The 27092-nt window shown below is 36.1% G+C and overlaps 1 protein-coding gene across 6 annotated transcripts in view; it reads left to right on the forward strand.

Moving 5' to 3' along the window:
* The window catches only part of LOC115917984 (neuronal cell adhesion molecule-like), a 105960-nt gene that overhangs the window by 37149 nt on the left and 41719 nt on the right, over nt 1-27092 (forward strand). For 3 of the 6 annotated variants that reach the window (XM_030997818.1, XM_030997825.1, XM_030997831.1), the window contains 11 exons: nt 4564-4753; nt 8414-8449; nt 13824-13926; nt 14367-14545; nt 18394-18699; nt 21346-21495; nt 23354-23459; nt 24127-24314; nt 24719-24859; nt 25731-25889; nt 26418-26554. In XM_030997818.1, coding sequence (XP_030853678.1) covers nt 4696-4753; nt 8414-8449; nt 13824-13926; nt 14367-14545; nt 18394-18699; nt 21346-21495; nt 23354-23459; nt 24127-24314; nt 24719-24859; nt 25731-25889; nt 26418-26554 — 1563 coding nt within the window. In that variant the 5' untranslated portion in view covers nt 4564-4695. The remainder of the gene's footprint in view (nt 1-4563; nt 4754-8413; nt 8450-13823; nt 13927-14366; nt 14546-18393; nt 18700-21345; nt 21496-23353; nt 23460-24126; nt 24315-24718; nt 24860-25730; nt 25890-26417; nt 26555-27092) is intronic. The other 3 variants (XM_030997839.1, XM_030997846.1, XM_030997853.1) reach the window with 2 other exon arrangements.

The raw sequence follows: 27092 nt of genomic DNA on the forward strand, positions 1-27092 counted from the left end.
CTGCGGTCGTCGCCATCCAAGCAGACATGGCCATTTCCAAACCCTACAACATCATTGAATCAATCAAATCTCATTTCACCAAACACATCATTACCAACTTGATCGTACTTCCATACGTATTACAACTTCACTCATAGACCCATCCACTCAGAAATATGTATGGCAGAATAATTGAGCAAATTCCTTTCTCTAGCAATCACGGCCTATTCATTGTGCTCCTGACAAATTGGCAGTAACTGTCATTAATGAACTTGTTGTGTATTGTATTACAATTGATGACTGATTTGTGGCGTGTAATGTCTTAGCTTTATAAGAAAATTGCAGGGGAACCCATTACTCAGCGTCTGCATGTTTGGAATTCCTATGTATAATTAGCGTAGCAGCCTGATTTGTTAATTGGGTAAGGGTGGAAATGAACTCTATAGCATTCTGACTTTTTAAACTTTTAACTGTATAGGTCACAGGCAGCTCAGTCCTACATGTATGAAGACTACTTTCTAATTTTCCCTGCCATCTATCTTCCTTCTTTTTCACTCACTCTTTCCCCTCTGTATTAATATTTCCCCTATTTTAGCATCTCATACTCTCTCCTCTCCCTCTCTCTTCCTCTCTTTTTCTCTGACTTTTATCCCCCCTTCCTACTTTTTTCATACTCTTTGTCTTTTTTTACTTATTGTTTTTCTGCCTTTCTTCACGCTATTCTCTCAATTTGATTTCCTCGTTCAAAATGATTTTGTAATCCTTCTGAATTTTTTCCGAAAGGGAGGTACCAATCCTCAAATAAGTTGTAAATTGGAGTTCACTATCTCGGTGACCGTCCGTGACTTTCAAATAAGCATCTCCTCTCAATTTCATGCCGTAGTCAAGAAGGAAATCCCTGGCCCCTCCTACTTTCATATTATTACTGTTTACAGCCAGAAGGGTATTAATCCTTATCAAAATCAACACATTTTACACCCTTCTGCATCTCAGAATCCACCAAACCCAATTCCATTCTGCACAGGGTCGTATCAAAAGGGCAAACATCAAATATTAACGGAGAGTGCTGTGAAGAGCACTGTGCTGGTTATCTGTCCAATTTAAAATGATTGTACGCATTTTCGGTATCAGGCCGCCACAACTATATTAGGTTCATCGTACTTTTCTTTGCCCTCACACTCCCCTCCATCACCATTATTACACCAGCATATATTGTATGAATAATAAATCGTACAACGGCAAACCATGCTGTATTTCTGTGAGTAAGACAATCACATTAGTCTAGACTTGTATCATTATAGTTGGCCCTGAGTTAAAAGGTAATTTTGACTACAAGGTAGAATTCCAATTTATGGTTAAGGCTCTGGGATGAGCATAATTATGTTGATGCACTAATTGCAGTAAACTAAATTGTTATTTTCATTAAACTTCATAGCGGTCAGCAGTCACTTTTATGTTTTAAAGATGTTATTGAGAAAATCATATATATATATTGTGATATGTCAGATTTTTCTGCATGAATTTTTTAAGAAATTAATCTATTGTGCATCGGTACGACATCAACTTATAATCTGTTAATGTGTTCACCTTTATAGTATGTTGCTATCTTCATTAGATAGCGTATACAAAAAACATAGAGATTGTGAAACCAAATGGTCCATTGTCTATAGTGATTCACTTCAATGAATCAGTGATTACCTTACATGTTCACATGCATCGGTTTGCTTAGTGTAGGCTGAGTTAGTAATCGTTGTAGGTAAGATAAGATAATGTTTCCACTAAAATCGACAGAATTTGGTTCACAAGTTCCCAGGTCATATTCTTGTCAATTTTTTGATATTGTTAATGCAAACTAATAATGGTGATCAAGGTTTATGATATTTACATCTATACACTCCAAATGTACATTTTCCCTATTTTCCTTGTTCCCCTGACATGAATTTGTCATGAGATGATACTATTGTTTTATATTGAAACAATGAAGATCAAGGGGGGGGGGGGGAAGCTTGTCTGAGTATTACTCTATTTTTTTTTCCAACTCTTTATTTTGCTGTGATATATAGAGCTCTATCTGAGAGTGCTATATAGCAGTCAGATATTCCACCAAGCCTGTTGTCGTCAAGTTTGATGCACATATCTTGAGTAATTGAAATGTCAATTTCATGGAGATGTGACGCGTGCTTTCCATCTCAAACCGAGAGTTAAAAGCAAGGGACGGAGGAGAGTAGAAAGATAAAGAGACTGATTCTATTGTTTCAGGCCACAAATTGCTAAATTGGTTTAGAATAGAAACTTTGCCAAAAGCCACTTCATATGACAGATACTGGACATGTAAAGTGGACATGTCTATATTAGTGATGACTTCCATTACATCCTAATGCAGGAAACTATCCCATTTTAGAATTTCAAAAAGTGTTCATACTTGTTCATCTTTTATGTTCAGTTGTTACCATATCGCTATCTTTTTCTAAAGCATGAAACAGTCAGGAGAAAGTTGAGTTTCGTATGCATTTTAAAAGCCTCAATTTTATTTATTCAATACCTACATGATCATGGAAGTAACTTGGTATAGATGGCAACAAAGCAGCTGATGACAGGATTTATTTCAGAATAAAATCAAATTTAGTATTTAAAAAAAAATAATGCTTAAATTAATAAAATAATGGAATTTTTAAAGAATAATGCCACCTGCTTCAGATTTGCTATGAATTATTACAATCTGAATATAAAAGCAGTAGATTTAAGTTTTGATATAAAGTTCAGCCAGATATATATGTTTCGGTGGACACTCTCATTGTCCTTTTGAGAATGCCCATTTATAGAAAAGACCAAAACGCAACTAAAAAAGGAGGCGCAATTTGCGAGACGTAAGAATATCGGGTATCTTTAATGCATAAGTCACATCATTTATTATTGATGCTCTCGTCCATACAGATCACAGCTATTAGAATATATTAGTTCATACCCTTTCCAAAGTGCACAAACATGCATGATGTTGATCTGTTTTGGTCTTGTAGAGTAGCTTATGTAGATTACTAGTCATGCTCTAGTTGCACTCGTAATCCAGTGAGACTGTCCCATATTCCCCTATGGCTCCAATCAGGTATGATGGAACGACTCTGGAATGAGGCCAAGTTAATAGGATGGAACTTTTATAATGCCCTTTAGAAGAAAAAAAAAGAATGTGTGACTGTGTGAATATGTTCTGTTATGTAGAATCATTGATTTTTTTTGTAAATGGGTATCTTCAATCATTTTGTTAAAGTGAACACAAAATTGTGCATTTACGATACAAAAATTTGCTTCCTTAAATACATACTCTGAAGTTCTTACATGAAAAAAATTGTCTTTCCTCAAATTCAATAGTCGGTAAAAGTATGATCTTGCTCGCATGAACTTTTATGTCATCTATGTTTTCAGTATTAAACATGCAGAGAAGCATACTATGAGGATGTCATTGTGTTGTGAATAAATCATATAATTACGATGAGTCAACCATGTCTTGGAGATGATCGGAGTCAAATGGCTTCTAAATAATCCCACTAATGGCTGAAACATCCAGGACTTTTGTCGAACAAAAGAAATAAAGGAACTCCTATCATAGCATACTGATGATAGAGTCTGATACAAGAAATGTTAGGGTAGGCAATCAAGTTCTGGCGAGAGCTTTTTTAGAATGTTGCTCGGTGATAAATCATGGGATATTTCGCATAGAGGATGCTGTGAATTTAGTCTTGGAGGTGTAATTCCTTTGTCTGGGTGCATGCTTTATAGTGTGTAGAGGAAGAGGAGGAGGAGGAGCAGGAGCAGGAGTGAGAGCCAAGGTCTATTAAAGTAGACCAGGACAATTGAGGGATGTGCCGCATCTTGAATGTTTTCTTTATGAGTCATGTGATCAGAATCAATCAGCGTAGCGAGGTGCGGTAGGATTACTCCGCTGGGCTCCCAATTCCATCTCAGTAATACCCTTCAATCCAGGAGTTTGTATCATCCCCCCTTCCTCTGTCCCTGAATGTGAAAACAGCCACCAGGGAGGGCTTCGAACGCTGGTAGAAAATTTGTTTAAGGCCATCTTGATTATTTTTTTCCTATCTACTTCGGTTTCTTTTGGGTTTCTCTGCCTTACTTTTTCATCTTTAGTTCAATTTATCATTCTCTAGATTTGTTATGTATTCCTTACTCCTTTTTATGAATCTTACTCTTGTTAAACTATAATTTATTGGGTTTGATATTGTTGCAGACAGCAGACTTAACGTATTTGTGTCCATTTAGGCCTTGTCGTACACAAGGCATAAGTCAAAAAAGCTTTACCAGTACTTCAGTTCTACCCTTTAAGCTCAGACTTCAGTTTAAAGAAAATAAAGTCAAGCAAAACAAAAACAAAACTAAATAACAAACACAAAAAGCATATTCATAGGTTGAATCAAAATACTGTGCTTGTCTACTTGTCTACATGAACCTGCTTTCCACTTAGCTATGTGCGTTTTACGAGCATGTGGTGGAATAGAAAGCAACATGATTGAAAAACAATTTATTTTTAACATTCATTATCATTAACTCAAATACCTCTATTTGTTTTTACAGGTTTTAATACAGCTGAGGAGCTTTCTACTGCCAAAGAGGGGAAAAACCTGAGAGAGCCAAAGCCAGAGATAGACAGAAGTGTCCAACACCTTGACTTATTTATTGGATGATTGACTATCACAACAACCAAAAATGAACTCTTTCAGTCTCATCTGTCTGCTACTGTGCATAGCTACTCTGACACTTGCATGTAAGTAATCCATGTTGCTTCACTTCTTGGCATTTTAAGAAGATTATTCTGATATATTTCTCTCTTTTACTTAATGAAAAAATTGTAGATTAGTTTTGTCAATATTGCAAAATGGCTGCTTTGATATATACACTGTCTTATTACGGTGTATTGAGTAAACAAACGTTTTTATGTTATTCTTTCTGACTTATATGTAATAATTGGAAAGAACATTTTTAAATCAACATTTCTTTTATACACTAGCAAAGCCACTCTTTAATATCTTTCCTATATTTCTATACATGAATTTCAAATAAATAGTCAAAAACTAGAAAATGCAATGAAAACAAATTCAAACAGTATTCTGTCATCAATTTTGTTTTCTCCTTCAAGCACATGTTCTGTTGGTAGTCTTTTCCTATCAGGCATATTTTTCCAATTCAAGCTAAAAAAATTATGAAGAAAAAAATGAAAAACTGCAAAACCACATACATTTTCTCTGAAATTGTCATAAAACATGCAAGTACACTTTAATGCTGCTATATTGAAAGAAGCGTAATCACACTAGTGAGGCTACCTTGGCAGAAATAGGTACCTGTACAATCATTATACAAAAATTGACCATCGATCCCCCTCCCCCTCCCCTTCCACCCCCAAGAAAAGACCACCGAGTATGGTAGTATCTGAATACAGGATTAACTTGTGCAAGTTGTATGTAAATAAACGTCAACAGTAATATTTCAGAATGACTTGATTCATATATATATACTTCATCCTTCACATTAGGTTATTCATTAAAGTAGCTATGGGCTCAGGCACAGAAAACCAATTAAATGTGACTTTTGGAAAATGAAAGATGTCATTAAGCAGCAATATCCTTAAATCTGTTTTATAATTACCTCTAAATAATAATAGGTCTAGAATTCATTATGACAAAAATGAGCCCAGATCAAGAGCATCATTTCACGAACTCAGTGGAGCCCAAAAGCCTCATAATTCTTTATGGAGTCCTTCGCTTTCAATTAAAGTGGATCAGGCTCCACAACGGTTTCCTATCTTATCTTCCATCTTCTTTTTCTATACCCCTCCTCCTCTCCGGCTCAAATTTTATGCCTGTGTGCCTCCATCTTTCTAATATTTGTCTGCCTCTCTGTCTGTGAGTCTCTCTCTTTATCTTTCTCTTTTTTTTTTAGTCTTTCTCCTGCCCTCCATCTTCCTATTTCTTCAAAATGTATTTTTTTTAAAACCCTTTCTCTCTTTGTTACTCCCTTCTCCTCAACTGTTTTTTAAAAGCATAAAATATGATGAGAATAAAGAATAGAAGTGGATATTGGAACACTCTTATTTTTTGCACTTTTGAATAGTTGTAAAATCAATGCTATTCATTCATCTAAAGGAAATACTATACAATTATTTCTAGCAACCCCATTTAAAAGAGAAAAAAAAATTAAGAAAAAAAAATTGATTGATGCAGCTAAGACTGAACAAACATTCATTCCTTCATCAAACAGCCAACAAGTCTGGCAATCATATCAGTTTCCATAGCAACCCCTCATTATCGCATAAAGAACTAGCTCTGTACCAAGATAATACCCAACGCTTTTATTGGGTTATCTATCATAGTCAAGCATGTTTACTAGGGCTCCGATCATCCCCTGTGCCCACTGCTTCATCAAGATGACATGGAAGTCGCCAGGCGGGGCAAATATTTGTTTCTCTTTGACCAAGTGATTAGTTTTTAATGACTACCTTAGCTCAAATGAATGGACTCATGCATTATTCCTCTCTCAAATACAATCATAGTCACCATGTCCCCACTGATGTTTGGAAGTAAAGGCTACCTAATATATCCCCCCCCCCCCCATCTACTCACTCCAATACTCATATTCATAATTTTATACACACATAGAAAATTTCATAATGAATGGATTGAACTGAGACTGGGACTATCCCCCCCCCCCCCACCCCCGGTCCGTTAGTTTGAATGCTCACATCAGGAATTTAATCGTATTATGTCACTGCAGCTTGATTATTCATGTTCAGTGTTCAATAATGCTGGAAAAATAAAGGGAATTTAGGGACTAAGGGTAACCTTTGGTTTTCCTCTGATGATGAGATGTTCATTACCAGGTTACCCCATCCTTACCACCTTAAGTCAATGATAACAACATCAACAAAAACAACAGCAGCAGCAACAACAACAACAACAACAACAACAACAACAACTAATATGTTACGCATCAAAAGTAATGAGCACATATATATTCTTACTTGTTCGTTTCTGGGGCCTGTTGCATAAAACTTACCATTGATGGTAACTTTGCCATCAATGGCAACTACCATGGTAACAGGGCCCAACAGCCAATCAAAATCAAGGTTTCCATGGTAGTTACCATTGATGGCAAAGTTACTATCAATGGTAAGTTTTGTGCAACGGGCCACTGATGAAAACATCTTTACCGTTTTCATATTAAACAGATGAATATTGGAATTTGAATGTAAATGTAGATTCCTACCTATAGTTGATATGAAAACATTCACATTATTCTTTCACTTTAGAAAATACCATCATAGGCTTGTTAATTGTTTAGGTATATACATTAGAAATTACATTTACATTTTGTATTTTACTATGTACAGTGGGAAACTCATATTTCATTTTAGTAAACATGTTCCTTTAAATGATTTCATCAACAAAACTCAAATCCGCCCCCCCCCCCCCAAAAAAAAAAAAATCAAAAAATCTATTCTCTGTTGCATTTCTATGTGTGAAATTTAGAATTTAGCGTGTTAAGTTTTTGTAAGAGCTTTTTTTTTTCTTCATTAGAAATTAAAAAATACAGATAGTCTTCTGTATTATCTAGAAAAGTATTCTCTGTACCGTATATGATATTTGTTATTTTGCCTTTTAACTATATGTCTCTTTTCTTTTCACAGCTCATTATACCTTTGCAAATAAATCCCTGCCATTTGTTTTAGTTGGGAGATGATGTGTAGATGGCTTCCTTGTATTTTTCTATGACAAGCAAATTCCCAATATCCCAATATGACAGGGCAGTAAAGACATTTATTTCAGAAGAGACAGATTCTCAACCACTGCAAATATATCATTTAATGCAACAAGACCTGCAGGGTCAAAATCAAAATTTTATTTGTGAGGGCTACTTCTCCAAGTATGTGGTTCTTTTATTTTGTGCATTGCACACATTACCAGAAAAAGAAGAAAAAAGTTACCTTCAGGAGTCAACACTCTAAGGGCTTGTCACGTTGGAAACTACCGCAAAAAAGGGGCCACAAGTTTTGTTCATGCTATGAATTGAATGAAGGGGTAAAATTGACCTCACCCCTCCCCCCTAATATTTGTTTAAAGTTATGAATTAATGAGTGAAGGGGTAAAATTGACCTCACCCCTCCCCCTAATATTTGTTTAAAGTTATGAATTAATGAGTGAAGGGATACAATTGACCTCACCCCTCCCCCACCCCACCTGTTTCATTTTGATACCAAAGACCTGACTAGCAGTAGTGGGAGAAATAAATTTCAAATTACATGTTGCTTTAATAAATACCATGCAACCTGCTATGATAGTTCTATGATTTTATTGTGATGATTACTATTTCTTGTTTGTGATGATTATTCTTGCTTTTCCTGCTGCCATCCTCTTTGAAATCAAATTTTTAGTTTTCCCAAGAGTAAAAGCCCAAGTGCCAAGTGAAGGTATAAGTTTCCCTCAATTATTTTTGTCACTTTATATGATTTGCTTTGCCAATGGATCTGCTTATTTATGGCTGAACCCACATTGCATGTTTAATGTTACTTGTTTTTCCTTTTATGAATTATGTTGTGTGTATTCCTTTGCTTTGTGCAATTGGTTCCATGTGTCTTTTCAGGTTGCATGATACTTGAAGCAGGATTTCTTTTTATTAAACCTGTTTTTTCTTTTATGTTTGCTTTGCAAATGCAAGTACAGAAACAGGGAATAAAATGTTAGGAAACTCATCTTTTGAAAATGAATTTTTCACTCTGTGTTTCGTTTCTTCACATCCTTGCTGCCCCCACAAAATTGTTAAGTCTGATTAACTTTGATTTAAAAGAATATTTAAGAAAAAATGTTGTCATGGCAGGAGACTTTTGAATGTTTAAAGGGCACTTTGAAAGGAATAACAGAATATGAATATGATCATTAAAAGAAATATGGAATATGATATGATCATAAAATATAAACTATTGTTTTAAAGATTGTGATGGGTTATCATTATTTAGAAAGAGGAGAAAATATGATTCTATCATATACTCACATGTATTATGTGCTGGGTATCAAAAGGCTTTAATATGTATCATTTCATATGTAGCTAACATCCTTCTAGCATTCAGCAGATCTGTGTTTGATAAGGTCTGTTCTAGATATCTATTTCTTGATGGAGAGCTGCCTCTATATATTGTGCATTTGTGCTTTATCTTCTGTTATGTTCTTTGTGCCTTTTTTATATTGAATATACAAGTTTACATGTAAAGATATTCATCATTTTTTTGTCATTCATTCCTTAAAGTCATTGATTCATGTGTGGCATAACTATTGTATTTTATTTTTTTGTGATACATTCTTCATGATTTCCTTCCATTTCAGTATTTCATCAATTCATGATAACTTGTTTTTTGATAAATACATCCTTATTCATTTAATATTCAGTTTGAAGTTCTTACTAATGATGATTAATGGATTATGAATGTTGATAAGTATTTATCAATCAAACTTGGTGAAAATGAATATATTTGATTAAAGGCCACATGCATGCAGTGGATTGTCAACGTGCTGCCTCAGAATGTATGTTCATGTATATACTGTACATCAGTGGGAGAAAAAAATTGTACTGGAGCACTGAGCACTTCAGCTCTGGTAAAGTTGAAAAGAGCTATGGTACAAAAACAATAGAAAATTCATACCACTATTGTAATGAAATTTGTAGTTCTGTAGCAAGTAAAATTCATTAAAAAAAGAATAAATAAACAAATTTTTTTTTTAAATGTAAGGCTCCCATGGACAATGTTAGATTTTTTCCCTCTGATGTACATGTACATTTAACAGGATAACCTCAAGGTAATACAAATTCTACAAAATGGGCAAAAGCTTTTATGTGCTTAGCATCTAGACATACAGATTGTGATAACCAAATTGAGGCTCATACATGAAAATGGACAGCCAAGGACATGACCTTAGATAGATTGATGACAAGATTTACCAAATTCAAATTTGGGTTAAAATGCCTGATTTTTTAATTGCTGAGGTAGCAGTACTATATGTAAGGTAAGGACTTAATTACAGAGGAAATGCAAAACGTTTAGACTGTTGTCAATTAACCATTTTTCATGATTTTATACTTGTTCCTAACAGTTTGATTTAAAGTACAACTACTTAAACTTTCATAATCTCCACTACAAATGATGCACTATAATACTGTTTATCATATTTATCAGAGAGAAAGAAAGAAAGAAAGAAAGAAAGAAAGAAAGAAAGAAAGAAAGAAAGAAAGAAAGAAAGAAAGAAAGAAAGAGAAAGATGGTGAAAGGGGAGAAGAGCATTAGGTAAAATAATCAGGAAGTACTGGATGTTTTTGAAGATAATTCAGAAATATACTCCAGAGAGATTGATGTGAAAGATATTGAAGAGAAGAGAGAAAGTTGGTGAAACATGAGTACAACATAAAGTCAATAAACTTGTACAATGATTGAAATAATTGTTTTAAGCCCTCTTTATGGGTGGTTTGACTGTGATATTCTAATAGATCCTCACATTCCTTTCTTTATCATCTGAGGAAAAAATAAGTCAAATTAAGCAAATATGAATAATGTGCAAAAATATGCTTCAAATGGACTCATATCTGCTATTGATCTCAATACATGTACTTATTTGATTTCTGATGTAAAAATAGTCAATCAAGGCACACAAACAAGAATATGATCATCTTGGCATTTGTTCCTCTACGAATAATTGATTAAAAAAGACGGCTGTTGGTATCAGAAGCAGGTGGGAAAGATCATGGCTAAGGAAGAGGCCGTGAAACGAAAAAGCCCAACCGAAAAGAAACAAAAACTTTCATTAAGTGCATTTTGCAAGCTCTCCATGGTTTTGTAATGGTACGGAAGTGGTTTGTAATTTTGGGCGGAAATTGTGCCTGGCATAGCACAAAGGGTGCATTAGCAACTTTCCATTAGTGAGTTTATGTTTTTGACGCCAGTCGGCCGCTTTGTTCAACGGTATTAATCTTGATTCATTGGGCTGACAAACGAGAGTGATTACACCTTGACTGGTTCTCTTCCAATCAAAATACATCACAATATAAAACGGAACTGGGAATACGAGGGGCTGCATGGGCTGAGGGTCTAGCAAGGGATTTTGCTCTGCTTGGCTCGATCAGCCTTACTGTTATGCTCTCCTATTTACTGCATTTGTTTAAGTACATATATTAAAATTAAAATATTCAAAGGTTATTTTTCATTAATTGGTACAAAATATGAGACATGGAAGGTTTTTTTTTTATTATTATAATTGTTGAAAAGTTCAGTCAAAGACATCAAATTCATGTTTTTTCAGTGTTGCTTTGTGCCCCTTTTCTTTAATTAAAATACTTATTAAATGTGTAAAAAATTTGTCTTTAGATAGGGTCATTTAAGTGGGTATGAAGGTAGATTTTTAAAATAATATGGTCAATGAGTGTTAATGCACGAGTTCAAACAAAACAGCGAGTGACTTCTCATCTGTAAAGAATACTTGTCCGTTGATCATGTTACATTGAATTATGTATTTGAATAGTAATCATTTTCTTGGTAGAGACGTATAATTTCTTTCACAGATTAGAGATAATCAGAATATATCATAAAGATCAAATTACAAAACATTGCCCTTTGAAGACCACCCTACACCACCATTTTAAATAAGTCTATTTATTTAGAAGCCTCAAAGCTGGCCCCTTCATCGATGTGAGAATTAAAACAATCCTTGGTCGATAAGTGTGATGTTGGCCCGTGTTTAGATTGCCTCAAATTGCTGTCCTCACGGATCCCTCGCAATCCAATATTCACGTGCTATTGATCAATATATTTGTTTAATTTCTCCCCGATTTGTTTTGAAATGTCGGGGGAATCGGATCCCAGTAATAGGGGAAGGAGCTAATGGACATAGTGTTTAAAGAAGTCTAGGGCAATATTTATCTAGGTTTCCTTACCCCAGCAGCCCATGTGACTTCATCCCTGTATTTTATGCGCTGTATCACAAAGCAGATGACCACGCATTACAAAATTGGGTGAAAAAAGGTTAATGATGACTCTTACAATGCAATCAAACTACATTATGAGACAGATGTCAGTTTCACCAATTATTTCTTTAGACCATTATAAATTTGTGTTGTATTTTATAATTCATTTATTTATATTTATATATATATATATATATACGTACAATTTTGTGAGTTGCAGTTTTTTAATCTAGTACTGTCAACTACTGGAAAGATCATTGGGGTCTGAATTCAAAGACTAATTGGAGAGACGAATTATTCATGAGTTTATGAATTTGATTATTTAATTACTTTCTTATTTGAAGGTTCCAAAGAAAAGCACAGTATCTTCCTATTCAATGCTTATCCTAGTAACTCTGAATCCACCCCACCCCCAGCTGGCATTTCTCAGCAGTTACGGACTTCTAAATCTATGACAGATTGCAAAATTAAATCAGATTTCAAGGTTTGTCGCTCCCAATTGAGATGATCGTACTTGTGGGGGATGAATGGCTAGAGTTCAGATGATCATCATCGAGACCAAAAATTATTAATCGAGAGGAAGAAATTGAGAGTTATACGGACAAATAAGTATTCACTTCAATGATTGGTCTGTAATGAGGTCCCCTGCAAGCAAAGTGCCAATGTTCACACCCATATGTACGCCACCTGCCATTAGCGAAAGCAAAAAAAAGAAATTAATAATTGAGAAAGCCCAGAGGAGTTACTTCTCATTGCTTGATGAATGTTTTTTTTCTTTAGCATAGTGCACAGTTTGACCCAGGCAGAACACATGTCTTGTAATTGGATCTAGGCAAATATGAAATTAATATAGAGGAAGAGGCGTGATAGTGTATCATGAAAATGCTGGTAACTCTATAATAACATTAGCAATAGAACAGTTCTTATATAGCTCATTATGAAAAAAGGTTTCTATGCACTTAGGGAAAAGTGACAAAGAAGTGGAACAAAAACAAAACCGGCAGGAAAATCAGGAAAATTTCTTTTTTGAATGAATGCAATCAATTAACTAAATATATTTCAAGAGCAGTTTTGAATTTTTGATTTGTTTTTTTTTTTCATTAAATTTTGTAAATTAAGTTTATGATTTTATTGGAACTTGTGTGTCTGTGATATTGCGATGAATCTTCATAGTGTGGAGTTGTTTGAAATTTCATAGGGTCACGGCCTTCCCATTTTATCATTGTGCTTACAAAGTCGATGACATGAGAAATTAAAACAAAATAGCTTTGTGATTTATTTTTTTTTGTGGTCCTCAGATATACATGCCTTATAGATTTTAATGAATTTAATATTTTTTTAATTAGTTTTAATTCAGCACTTGATATTTTCCAAAGGTCAAGAAGCAGAATAATGAAAGAAAGTGTTTTAAGCAAAGAGAGAAGTGATGAGGAGAGAAAGTGAAAGGAAGTGAAAGGAGACAGAGAGAGAGAGACAGAGAGAGAGAGAGAGGGAGAGAGAAGAGAAGCAAGATGAGGGAGAAAAGAGAGAGAGAGAGAGAAAAACTATAAACCTCCTTGGAAAAAAACAAAGAGAACGCGATGGAGACAGTTACACAGATAAAGAAAAAAGAAATGAAAGAAAAAGAAAAAGAAGGGGTGTAATGGCAAAGTAGTAGTATTGCTTGTAATAATTGTACATGTAGTAGAATTAGTAGCAGAATAAGAAGTAGAGAAAGTAGACGCAGTCACATGTGTAGAAAGCAGCATAGGCAAGCACTCAAATGACTATGTTAACGGTATATATCTTGTCCAGTTTGATAACATCATTATTTTTTTTTTTTTTTGGTACTCTTCTAGATGATGTTCCACCTTCCATAGTGGAGCAGCCTGAATCGATTAATGGAGACCAACGTATTCCATTAACTCTAAGCTGCCGAGCTACCGGAATACCAGAACCTACGTAAGTTGCACACATGGAAGAATATTAACACTGCATTTTATGATTGGTAGATTCTCAAACATACATTTTGTCAAGGAAAAAATATAGGTAGAACATTCTCAGCAATGTACAAGATGGTCTTGAGCTTTTGAGATCTTACTAAAATGACTAGTTTTTTAAGATGTTTTTTTTTGATAATCCCTATGTGTAATGCATTACAATTCTTTCCGATTTCCGCCTACCGGTAATGCGTATACAAAGGTGGCCTGCTGAAAAACTCAAAGGCTTAAATTGAGGGACATGATATCATTTGGGATCCTTAAAAGCATGACCTGCTAGAGATCGGAGAGTGTACAGTTTGGTTTAGGAGGAGACATTATTTGGAGAAAAATTCCTCCGGGGATGGATGCATTTGTAACCGCTTTTTGTAATCATGTTCCAATGATTTGATTCTATACCAGGTACTACTGGGAGAAGAATGGTTCCTTATTTGACGTGGAGAGCAATGATCGCGCTAGCCTGGACGGGGGAAACCTAGTGATCGAATCATTGACAACAGCGGACGATGGACAGTACCAATGTTTTGCCAACAACAGGCTTGGAACAGCAATGTCCCAGAAGATAATGACATCATTGGCATGTAAGTTGATGCCTTCATTCTCGGCACAGTGTCATGTGGATTGGATGAATATTGGATGAATTGCATAATCTATATAAGTAATACGCTAAGGCTCCGCGGGGGGCGCGACGTCTCCGCCAGCCTTTGTATTCTATTGTTTTTTAATGAGATCGCCGACCGAAGTTGGTGCGGCTATCCCCTCCCCTCGGGGTACCTGTGCCCGGTGCCATCGTCCGCGGGAGAGTCTACTCTGTGGAATTGGCTATACTCCGCCCGAGGTCCTCCTCCGTGTCGACGTCCAGGGCGAAAACAGACGCGACATGCATAATGCAGGATATGCGTGACGACAGAGATACCTCATGGATATTCAACATTACATCCGTAGACACACGACCGATGACTATCCGTATAAAATTGTATACACAAAAATCGGTCGTAAAAAAACTCGAACCATATTCCATACCTTACCTGGCTTACCATGTCGCACGCAAGTACGCCAAAACACGTACATTTTCGCAGTTGCGAGATCGAGACGGAGCGTAGGGCTCGAGTTTTTGGCGGTCGATTTTGTTTTGGTAGAAGCTGAATCTAGACCATGAACCACTAAACATCGCGAAACTGCAATCAATTTCCATCACGAATTCACGATTGCTGCAATATTATAAAGTTTCCATAAATAGAGGTATGAAATTAAAGCCTATTTTGTGATGTTCTCGCCATGTTTACGTAATTTTGATAATCATTTCTTCAAAGTAAAGAAAATCAGACAAAATCACCGTAACTGACACGCATACAATACAGTGCATTGCCACTGTGTAGTGTGTGTGAGATGAGCTGAGTTGCAGTTAACTCCAGGAAGCTCCAACACTGGAAGCGCAGGCGTCCGACGCCTGCGGCGCCAGTGTTGAAGTTTCCTGGAGTTACGCTGCAGTTATGCAGCAGTGTGTGAGTTGAATTCGAGTCGAAGAGATTTGACACTTTGAAATTGTTATCTGTTGGTTTGCATCATTATTGCCGCGATTTCAATATAGTTTCGTGAATAGATTTACGAAACCTGAGCTTAGAATTAGTAAAAGTATTACTAGACTCTAATGTCTACGTTTTTAAAAGACTGTTTGATTTTCTTGTGAAAATTTTACTTTGAAAAATGATTATCGGAATTCATGGCCAGAAATAATCACTATCTAGGGTCTATTATGTTACAGTTCTTGCATCAAATCAATGCATAAAAACTAAGACCCCATTCTCACTCACTTCGTTGGAGCGCTCTGGAGCGCTCTAAGACCCGCTCCTCAGGAGCTGTTCTTAGGTGAGTGAGAACGCTCAAAGTGGTCCAGGAAGCGGACTTCTGGACCGCTCCAGAAGTCCACCTTCCGAGGTGGTCTTGAGGAGCGGGTCTTATTAAGAGCGCTCCAACGTGCAATGTGAACGGAAAGCGTACTTTGAACGGAAGTGACATTCCGCGCGATGAGCGATCGGGCAGGCACTACACGTATACATGTATACGGGACGCGTCACGAACGGGACATCAGGTGACATAGGGTTTGGATTCCGCGCGCGAAAAAATTGACCCGCCTACCTGAGCTGCCATAGCAACAAGACCACTTTGACTCGTGGAGCGGTTTGAGCCATAAAAACTGCTCGGAGTGTGAACGCTCGCAAACCGTTCCTCAAGACCCGTTCCTCTGGAGCGGTCTGGAGTGGTCTAACTAGACCACTTTCAAAGTGAGTGAGAACGGGGTCTTAGTTATTGAACTAGAAAAAGGGGTTTCTTTTTTAATAGGCAATTATGAAGCAGGAAGCCCGAAACATTAGCCTACTAAACAAATCTCAACAAACTGTAGGCTTATCCTTTGATGAATTAATGAAAAAGTAGCCCCAGAAAAAAGAGCCCCCGAAATGGAAAAAAGAGCCCCCGAAAGTTTCCAAAAAATTTGAAATGGAGCCCCCGAAATGAAAAACTTAATTTTTTGCCTGTTCCAGTGGCTGAAAGAATAACTACCGGTACAGTTGGATTGTTTTTTTTATTTAATATAAGGCCAAATTAAAAAAAAACATGCTTATAGCGTCCTGTTTTTTCGAAAAATGGGAAGGAGGAGGCCCTTTTTTTTTTCTTTCAAAATGGCCGCTCCGTACATTTTTCCTGACTTTCGGGCTATTTTTCAAGATGGCGGCCGACAATTTTTTTTTTTTTTTTTTAAATCAGTAATACATTTTAGCAGTGCTTTTCATGTTTTTTTTCTTTCAAAAAAAAAAAAAATAAAAAAAATAAGAGGCGGCCCCCAAAAAGGAAGCGGGCGGGGACGCTGTTTTTTTTTCTTTCAAAAAAAAAAAAAAAAAATTAAAAAAATTTCAAAAAAAAAAAAAAAGAGGAGGCGGCCCCCAAAAAGGAAGCGGGCGGGGACGCTGTTTTTTTTCTTTCATAAAAAAAATTTTAAAAAAAAAAGAGGAGGCGGCCCCCAAAAAAGAAGCGGGCGGGGACGCTTAACATGTATATTTTTTAATGACCTGAATGGCAAAGAAAGTTCTTGGTGGTTTTAATTTAGACAGTCTCTATACTATTTACACCCCCCGCCCCCCTCTAAAATCCCGCGGATTTCCGCGGTCCTGCTAGTTATATTATAAAGGTAATACAAAGTTTTGGGAAATTTTGAATATTGGGTGGATAGTGATTCTTTACAATTTCGATATATTTTGATGCCTCTGTAGATGTATTATAAGCACTAGAAAATTTAGCCCCTAAAACACTTCTGCTTTCGAGAAAAATTGAATATAAAAATTTACCGGTGCTCCAGGTAAATTTTGATAAATTTCAAATAGCGCCTACGACCGTACAATGGTAGCTGCGACCATGAAAATCTCAGAGTATGTAGTTGAGATATTTAATTTCCAAACGGGAATAGCTAATCGGTCGATTTTAGTCAAGAAACATTGTTTTATAGATTCATTAATAACTTGACCATGAGAGGGAGCTATACAACACAACAAGTTTATTATTACAATTTCATAACTTTAGACTCGATTTGAACCGCGACAACAATTACTGAATATTGTAGGATTACATTATGCTTCCAACATATTCATTTGAACGAAATTCATGACCCCATACCAAAACTTTGTATTACCTTTAAAGGTTGTTTGGTGTTGTTCATGTTCTTGTTCAAAATTGGTGTCGTTATACTCTATTTGATAGAAAGTTGGGATGTTAGGATTGTTATATAGAGATATCGACTGCTTTGAGAGGCCTGGATGTTTTTATATTCTCAAGGACCCAGGCGCGCCGAGGGGTCATGGCAGGATCTGCACGGTTCCCGAGAGCATATAAAAACAGCCAGACCTCGAATATTAAAGGCAGTCAATATGTCTTTTATATGCCAAATTCAAACAAAATATACCAAGAATTCTTACCTTAATCTTTTTTATTGAGTAAAGATTGGTTAAAACATCACAGAAAATCTGAGAAACTGTCTGTTTATCTTTGCCGGAAAAATGACTGAAATTTTGATCAGTTGGGAATCGCAGACCAAAAGCACTGTATGGTGTCTGCGCTCGCTCAGAACATTTTAACACGTAAACCGATGGGTATCGCAGTAAAATTTTATTATTTTCCTGGTAACCGGAATTTTGAGGGATTTTACTCTTGGACTATTAAACGGCTTTGGCATTTTTTGTTCCTTTACGGGAATGGCTTAAATCACGACTCCAATCAGATGGCTGGATTTCTTAAGTCAGGTATATAATATACTCTACATAATAGAGAGTTGGGATGTTAGAATTGTTATAGATCTAGGATCATTGGTCAGTTTTGACGTAGAGTATTGAGTCATAAAACCTGCTTGTTTCTTTGCTGTCTCCGTTTTTATCTCCAGTCATGGATCAGTTTGAGAACACTGCACCGGAAACGATACAAGTGGATCAGGGAAGACCCCTGAAGCTGCGTTGTGGTGGATCCCCCGGTGTCCCTAATGGCAATCCTGCTCCCTTGATCTACTGGACCGATGCAGCTGCCAAACCCACACCCATCACATACAACGCGCGGATTAACCAGGATCCAGAAGGGAACCTGGTCTTTTCGAACGTAATTGCAAGCGACGCTAAAGGCTACTACTGTCAAGCCATCAATAACGTTGTAGGGTCGTCCCAGAGGACACCAAAAGTCACGCTGATGGTATCAGGTAGGTGTAGCAGCTGATGTACCTATTAACATAGACACTGTTAAACCAGAAACTTTCTCACAATTCGCGACAATTTTGTATTATAGTATCACAATTGACACAACACTGAATATTTACAATTTGCGAAAGTTGCTTGCTGTGTGAATGGCTGTTGTTTACAATACATGAAAGCTTCTGGTTTCAGAGTAATACAAAAGGAGGAAATTTAGACTTGAAACCCTACTGTCTTGTAGGTCCCGGTTATTTCATTAATATGCATTTGTTGTTGTTGTTGTGTTATCCTTTATCTTCTTTCATGACCTCAAGTTCATTTCATCAATTCATACATATTTAATCGCACCTAGATACCCCCTCCCTCCATTAAAAAAAAAATCCATTTACATTCTGCATTTCCCTTCCCCTTCTTCACTTACTTTGGTATTAATTAGTGGACTAAAGCATACTAAGATAAATGAATAATTCAATGATTTTAATAAGTTCAAAATATATATCAACCGTAGATGACATTCCTGCACCACTTATTCCCTCCCTTTTTTAAATATGAATGCATTTGACTATGGTTTGTTGTAATCCGAGAACAAGTCATATAACTATTAACTTGGAATGTTTTCTAATGGTATTATAGAACTATAACTTAGGATCGTGTTAATGGTAGGTTTGGTTAGATGTAGTTAAGGTAGTCAATTACATTATATATATATTCAGCTTTACAAAAGAAAATAACTCAATCTTGTTCATATCTTGCACTCTACAGTCAGACCGCAGCGCATATGATAATAAGGTTTTACAGTGAAAATTTATTTAGCATCTTGATCGCGATCTTGAATGACTTACTTAAAATTTATTTAACTGAGCGTAATTTTCAGGGTTATTTTGCAGCATCCTGCTTTCGTGAGGATAGACAGCATTATGTTCAGTTCTCATGGCAGAATGGAGTACAGAAGACAATGATAAAGAAACTGCATTCCTCATCTTAAAAATGAGACCAAAATCATGCAAAATGAGATCAGAATCGGAGATTGGAACAACCCCATGCATCGCTTAATACGTATTCAAGCACCAACTGTTCATGCATACGTATTTGAATGAATAGAAATGAATTATCACATGCTGCGAATTGACTGTATAATGCACATTTCTTCCCAGTGGAAATCTATTATAACACTACTGCAAGTGCATATCGGGGTAAATGAAGTATTAGAAACACCCCTCAATTAATACTAAAATAAACAAAAGAAATGTCAAAGCTATCATGCAGGAAAGAATCTACCGGTACTTAACACTTATAGCAATGATTCTGAGATAACTCATGATGAAACCCCATCAGATACGATTGTTGAAATGATGGTGTAACTGCCTCTCTCCAAATCTCCAATCGTCTAATTCTGTAATGATCAATGTTTGATTTGCGTATTACATTTGATTTTGTTTTTGATTTTGTTTGTGTGAAAGTTTGTCTTTTTCTCCCTTTTTGTAAATTATTTTTAGGGGTAGAAGTGTACCAGATTTTTAGGCAAATCAGACCTTTTTAGACTAGGTATTGATTCACATACATCTTTGAATGAAAAAACAAAGTACATAACTTTTGCTGAAGATTAGATGTTAAGAATCTTTCTGACTTGTTTGAGCTGAGCTTTAGATATACACAAAATTTCCCCTGATGTCCCACCTATAGAGATGGCTATATCATAATTGGTGCTAGAGACTCTGACCATTGCAACACAAATGGTCTCCATTTGAACAAAAAAAGTTATGAATCATTAAGTGTAGAGATAATCCAGTTACCTCCATTGGCAAGGTTTGAAAATCTTCTTTTGATTTATATGGTACTTTATATTTTGGATAGTTTGAAAATTAATACCGTAATTAACGTTGTATCAACCGCATTTTTATGCTGCCAAAAAAAATGCAAAGTCGGGGGTGCGTCTTATACACAGGTACTTTTTAAAGTTTCGATTTATGCCCCTCCACCTGGCGATATGCCTGGCAATGTCTCCCAGCTCAGTAATCAGTGTGTTGACTCACCACTCCGGAAACTAGAACAACACTCAAATTTGTCTGTCATCTTGGTTTGAAAGTAATCTTTCTGATAGATCTCAATATGTAGTTTATAATGATAATTCCTCCAATTTTTCTTCTATTACACATGGCGTACCACAAGGTCCTATCCTAGGTCCTCTACTGTTTTTTAATTTACATTAATGATCTTACACATTCAACTGCACCTCGCAGTTAAATGAAAGGCCTTCCCGCGCTGGTTTTTTAACACGGACCTGGCTTGCTGCCGACAGAGTCAGCAAAAAAAGAAAAAGAGGGGTGCTGTTAACACACGAGGGCGGTTTATACAACGTTAATTACGGTACATCAATTATTAATCTCAGATACAAGGTTTGACATTGCAATGCTCTCCCTTCCACAGTCTATCTGTCTGTTTACCACCTTGAATACTCTAATTGTTTGTTTGTGTTTTAACTGTCTGTATTGCGTAGTGAACACTTTGATCCCAGTCTGTTACGAATGTTGTTCTTTCTTAAAAGATTGATTGTTTGATGTGCCTCCTTTCTGAACTAATCCCCCAAACCCTTCCCTCTCTTCTCTCATGGTGCTTGGATATTTGTTAATTACGCCCTTGTTTCGCGAGTGTAGCCGATGAGGAAGAGATTCAGAACAACCGCAACAAGACAGAAACAGCCCCCAAATCGCTGAGGTTCCGCCGTCAGAATTCTCGGTTCACATTGGGGGCTGTTTCTGACAATTTTTATGACGAACCACCGACATTACACATTTCCAAAAGAGGTACCAGCGAGCTGCAAGTGCAAGAAAGGAATGACCAATGGGCCTTCATGATGCATTTTGTGGAATGCCCTAACTCTCCTCTTGTTTTTATTTGATGCCTGATGTACATTTAAAACTAACTTAGAACCGTACTTGAAAAATTCCTTCCTTCTAATATTCTAACCTTTCATACAAATAGTCAATATTTTTCTAACACTGTTTTATGAATAACGTCCTGTATAGGTCACAATGGTACTCAGTAAATGCATTTTGGTTTATGAATTTTATCAAGATGGCAAATTGGCAATGTAGATGTAGATGTATTCATTATATACATACAGCTGTACATACATATATAGTCATATACCTCTAGGAGAGAGATGGATTTCATATGATGCATCCTTTGACCAACATTCATGAGGATTTCAATGAAATTTTAAATGAATTTTATAAACGTAATGTGAATATATCTAACCAATTTTTGTTTTGTTCCCTTTATTTTGCATGCACCTCAGACTAACATAGCATGCTAACACTACATGCTAATGATGCATGTCTAGGGGCCTACCTATTTTAACAGGAACTTTTGTTTTTAAAGGGCTGATTGATTCCCTTTTCTGATTCATCCATTCCCCCCCCCCCCCCCTCTTGTGTTCTCTCTTTCATTCTCTTTCTCTTATATGTTTGTAAGTCATGTCCTTAGAAACTTTTTTTTTTTTTTTTTTTTTGGTCGTTGCATGTATAACATGTTATGTAAGCCTGCAAACTGCGTGATTTTAACCATGAATTAAAAAAATATATAACAGAGTGTGTTAAAATTTAATCTACTAGTGTATTGCTTCACATGAAGATTATGCATGCTGATGATTAAAATAATTTATTTCAAAAGGCATTGTCCTTGTAAATAATTTTTCTTTTTCGTATTCTCTATCCCATCTTTCTCTTTGATACGATCCTCTTCTTCCATCCACAGTTCTTCTCTATCATTCTATCCCACTCTTTTTCCTATCTTTCTCTTTTTCTATCCTTCTGTCTTGCCATTCTTTAATACCACATACTGGTTGATATGCCCTGGCTGTAACTATAACCAGATACTTTGTTTATGAGAATCATGTCGACTGCAAATTAGCCACACTACTACCGTCAAACATTTTATTCATGTCAATCGTAAATTCATGTAGCATCGATTTCTATATTCTCAAAAGTTTTATTGCAAAGATAACCAAGAGTTTTAAATTAAGTAATGTTAAAATTACTGTTGAAGTTCTAAAGTCTTCATCTTCATAGTATTTTAGCCATCATTGTAAAAATGCATCTTAATCAGGGAATAATAATGCACATATTTTCATTAATATTTGGAACAAAATTATACCATTTTGATATAGATTTGTTTCTTGCATAAGAATACTTGGGCATTATTAGTAGTAAGTAGTAAGTAGGAAGAAGTAAGTAGTAAGTGCTAAGTAGTAAGTAGTAAGTAGTTAGTACCGTAGTAAGTAGTAAGTAATGAGTAGTTAGTAGTATGTAGTAGGTAATAAGTAGTAAGTAGATAGAGTAGTAGTAGTAGTAGTAACAGCAGTAGTATGATCACCGCCTCCATCATCATTACCATCATCATCACCATTATGATTTTTTCAGTGAAAGAGTAGTAGTCTTGTAAGCAGAAGATTCTAGGTTTAAATCCAAGTTGATGTACTAGTGTCTCTTGGGAAGGCATTGATCTTCAATTACCCAGTCCCTTGGATAGGATTTGAAGCAGTGGGTTCACGTGTTCCTCATTTACGAGCTTTTTGCTTTTATATTTGATGACTGACCAATCATCAATATTTCCATGTTGGAGTATAACTAAACTTGTTTATCAATAACTGTATGCTTTCAGATTTGCCACCAGTTGAAAGTGGAGCCAGCTTAATCACTAAACCAGCAGCAAACGAAATCGCCATCAGAACTCAGTTATTTAAGCTGAAATGCATTGCTTATGGATAGTAAGTATGTTTTAAGGTTTACCCACTATCCTCTCTCTCTCTTCCTTTTCTTATTACATCGCTTTGGTTGACGACAAATTTCTCCTTTCCTTAATTATTCCAACTTCCCTCAATTTTTCCAACTTCCCTCTTCCATAATGGAGATGTATATTTTTCTTACTTTTCTTGTATATACACGTACTGTATCTGCTTTTGGAACGATATTGGTACAAATTCTAAAAAAATTCAATTCTAATGGCTTGGAAAACAAAAACCTTGTAGGGTATAACTTTGTGAATAATCCATTTTTGTAATGTTAGCAAATTTAAAGCACAAATCTTTGTTAAATGTCATGTCATGAGTTAATTAATTCACCTGTTTTGAATAATTGTGTTTTGAATAAGTTGTTGCTAGGTAGGGCAAACATTACGGCATGTCCTAACAACACGTAATGTGTTCAATTCGCATACTGACTATTTAAAATACAATTGTTTGTAACAGATGAATTGAATAATTTGTGATGAAGCACTTAACAAAGATTTGTGCATTTAATTTGATTACATTACAAAAATGGTCTATTGTATGAAAATATGTATCCCTCTCTCTCTCTCTCTCTCTCTCTCTCTCTCTCCCTGTCTCTCTCTCTCCCTGTCTCTTTATCGCTTTCTCCCTTTCTCTCCGTCTCCAGCCCAACCCCTGTAATCACATGGAAGCGAGGAGAGGAGCAGCTACAGTCTGGAGGACGAGTTTCTATCGAAGAATCCGGGCAGGAGCTGGTCATCTCCACTGTCGAGAACAGTGACAAGGGAACGTATACATGTGTTGCATCAAACACAGGAGGAGATGATGAATTCAGCACAGTAGTTACTGTGGAATGTAAGTTGAAAGTCAAATAATGATGTATATGGATGCCTGCAAATGCTTAGTTTTATACTATATCCTGATAGTAGTAACAACATCTGTGCTTTTATAATGTATCATACTCTGTCCAATGAATACGGTACAATGTTCAGTAGTTATGTATTGAGACCTTTTGTAGTAGTCCATTTCATTTTTGTCTACTTTGTTATAAATTGAACCAGTTGTCTAAGTGGTGTTGGATAAAAAATAATTTGTTCAGGCCATTGACTTTAAAGGAAATAAAGTATACAAGGATATCATAAAAACATGTATTTAAGTGAATGTCTCTCTTTTATACAACAAATGGAAAAGATTGAGGTCACAGTGATACATTTAACAGAACCACTTTGTTACCTTTGTCTTCCTTTTCGTGTATTTAGCTGCGCCCTATTTCCCAGCCCCACCCTCCGATGAAACCAAGGGACCTGGTGAATCAGTGGACATCGAATGCCGTTCAGAGGGTGTTCCAGCACCCGCTGTCGATTGGCTTGTTAACGGACAACCTTGGGCTGACTTTGAATGTAAGAGCAGCTATAGGGATTTTCATTTCAGTGTGGAACCAAGAGGACTCTCTCCATTCTAGCTGCACCTATATCTATTATAAATGTAAAAAGAACAGTTTTTCTGCTCAGATACAGAAGGGCATTATTTTAAAGTATATGAGTTAACACCCTTCAAGCTTCAAAGAGATGAATTCATCCTATTCTGTAAGATACAAATTATGTTATGATATTGAAAGTTCAAAATAGACTGAAGTTAAAGTAATAAGTATAGGGAGCAAAAAATCAGTAGTACTTAATGGTGCTACAGTGGAAACAGAACTGTTAGTAGAAGTTGTATAGCAGGATGATGATGTGGAAGTAAAGTCAACCTACATGTTTTTTTTATTTTAATAAAAAAATCATTTACAGTTTGATAGCAGAAAGGAAATTGAGTGAAATGTGTCTATTGTGTTCTCCTTGAATCAAAAGTTATATGTCAGATTTTTATTTGATATTCCATCCATGATTTGTAGTAATCTTCAATATATATATATATATTCAGAAGGAATGCTAGATCACAGCTAAATACTACCCTTCACTAGGACCCTACCAAACTGATGGCATGTGTGTGGCAGACACACAATCCTCATAATTGTCTAGTGCTAATTGACGTTGTTTTAATTTTTGTGCTAGGCCAGGCGTATACATTTTTTCTTACATCTTATTTGTTGAATATTTCTCTTGAGGAAAAACTTAATAGCAGCATAGTATTACAAGTATCTTGTTAATTATCATCTGAAATCAAAGAAATGTTATGAAATTTTTCTGAAGCCTTACCAAAACTGTACAAATAAGGCCTTTAAATCTATACTTTCGGTTGTTTAGAAATATTTTCTTTCTCCTTTGACAGCCAACATAGATACAGAAAGATGGACTGTGGTGACTGGAAACCCCCAGTTGGCAACCATATCTATCTCAAACCTACAGACAACAGACAGCAATGTGTTCCAGTGTATAGCTACCAACAAGTACAAAGAGGAACTCACCAGTGTTGTACTAAATGTAGTCTGTGAGTATACTTGGTAACTTTGAAATCCGTCCAAAATGGTACAATAGCTCAGTGGTAGAGCAGTGGTCTCGTAACCGGGAGGTCCTGGGCTCGAAACTAAGTCGATGCGCTAGTGCCCTTTGGAAATGCATTAATCCTCATTACCAAGTCCCTCGGGGAGGACTTAAAGGCGTTGTTCCCCAGGTTGCTTACTTCCAAGCATATACATCCTTTCTTTAATAGCAGTCAGGTACAACAATAACCAACCATCAATTATTAACTGTCTTAATATGGAGGAAAGGCATGATGATGTTCTTTCATGCTATAATAATGGCATGGTTTTTGTTTGGAGAAGGAGTCGTGATAAACCTTGCACTCTTATTTTGATTATTTGATTTGATCATTATGGTACTGCCACCTCAATGGACACAACAGGAAAAGTGAGTAAATCAAATGAATAAGGAGTCGAGTGATAGTAGTATATTATAATCTGTTACTCACATTGTATATTGTTATCTCTGACATGACTTTTTATCTCTCTCCCTCCAGCCATCCCTGCTAGGATACCTAGTTTCACACCTGTGACGAGGAAACTGAGTGTTGTAGAGGATAGCTCTGCCGCATTCACCTGCCATGTTGAAGGAAGACCTACTCCAACAATAACATGGACCTTCAAGGGATCAGTGGTGAGCAGGCTGTTCAACATTCTTAACACTTCTGTTGCTTTTTTCGTATCTCTGCACACTGCATTCATATCAGTTAACAACATAAAGAATGAGAGTACTCATTTTTGCACTGATGCTAGATTTGTGAAAAGAAAATGTGACCTTTCTCTGTTATTGTTTATGTGGATTTTTTGTTGTGGCTTTTAAGTATATAATGTTGGCCCAGATAAGTGTGAAAATAATTAGTTCTAATGAAAATCAGTCCTCATGAAGAAGAAGCACTCTCAGCTGTACTGTTGCAGTACCATGAGTACTGTCCCCAGAAGGTATATACCGGTAATTTTGACCCAGATGAGTGAGTATCTCCAGTCTAATTCAGTCCAATATAATGGCGAAAGAGGGTCAATATTATACACTCTATGGTGACAGCACTGGCATGTGGAGGCCCAAAACTTTGAAGCGCTCTCCCAGTATCGCTACGCTCCATTACAGATGTTGAAGTTTCAAAAAAGCCCTTAAAAGTTATTTTTTTTATATGGGTCACCATGAATTGTTAATT

This window comes from Strongylocentrotus purpuratus, unplaced genomic scaffold (genome assembly GCF_000002235.5).
Source record: "Strongylocentrotus purpuratus isolate Spur 01 unplaced genomic scaffold, Spur_5.0 spur5_contig_858, whole genome shotgun sequence".
Classification (NCBI taxonomy): Eukaryota; Metazoa; Echinodermata; class Echinoidea; order Camarodonta; family Strongylocentrotidae; genus Strongylocentrotus; species Strongylocentrotus purpuratus.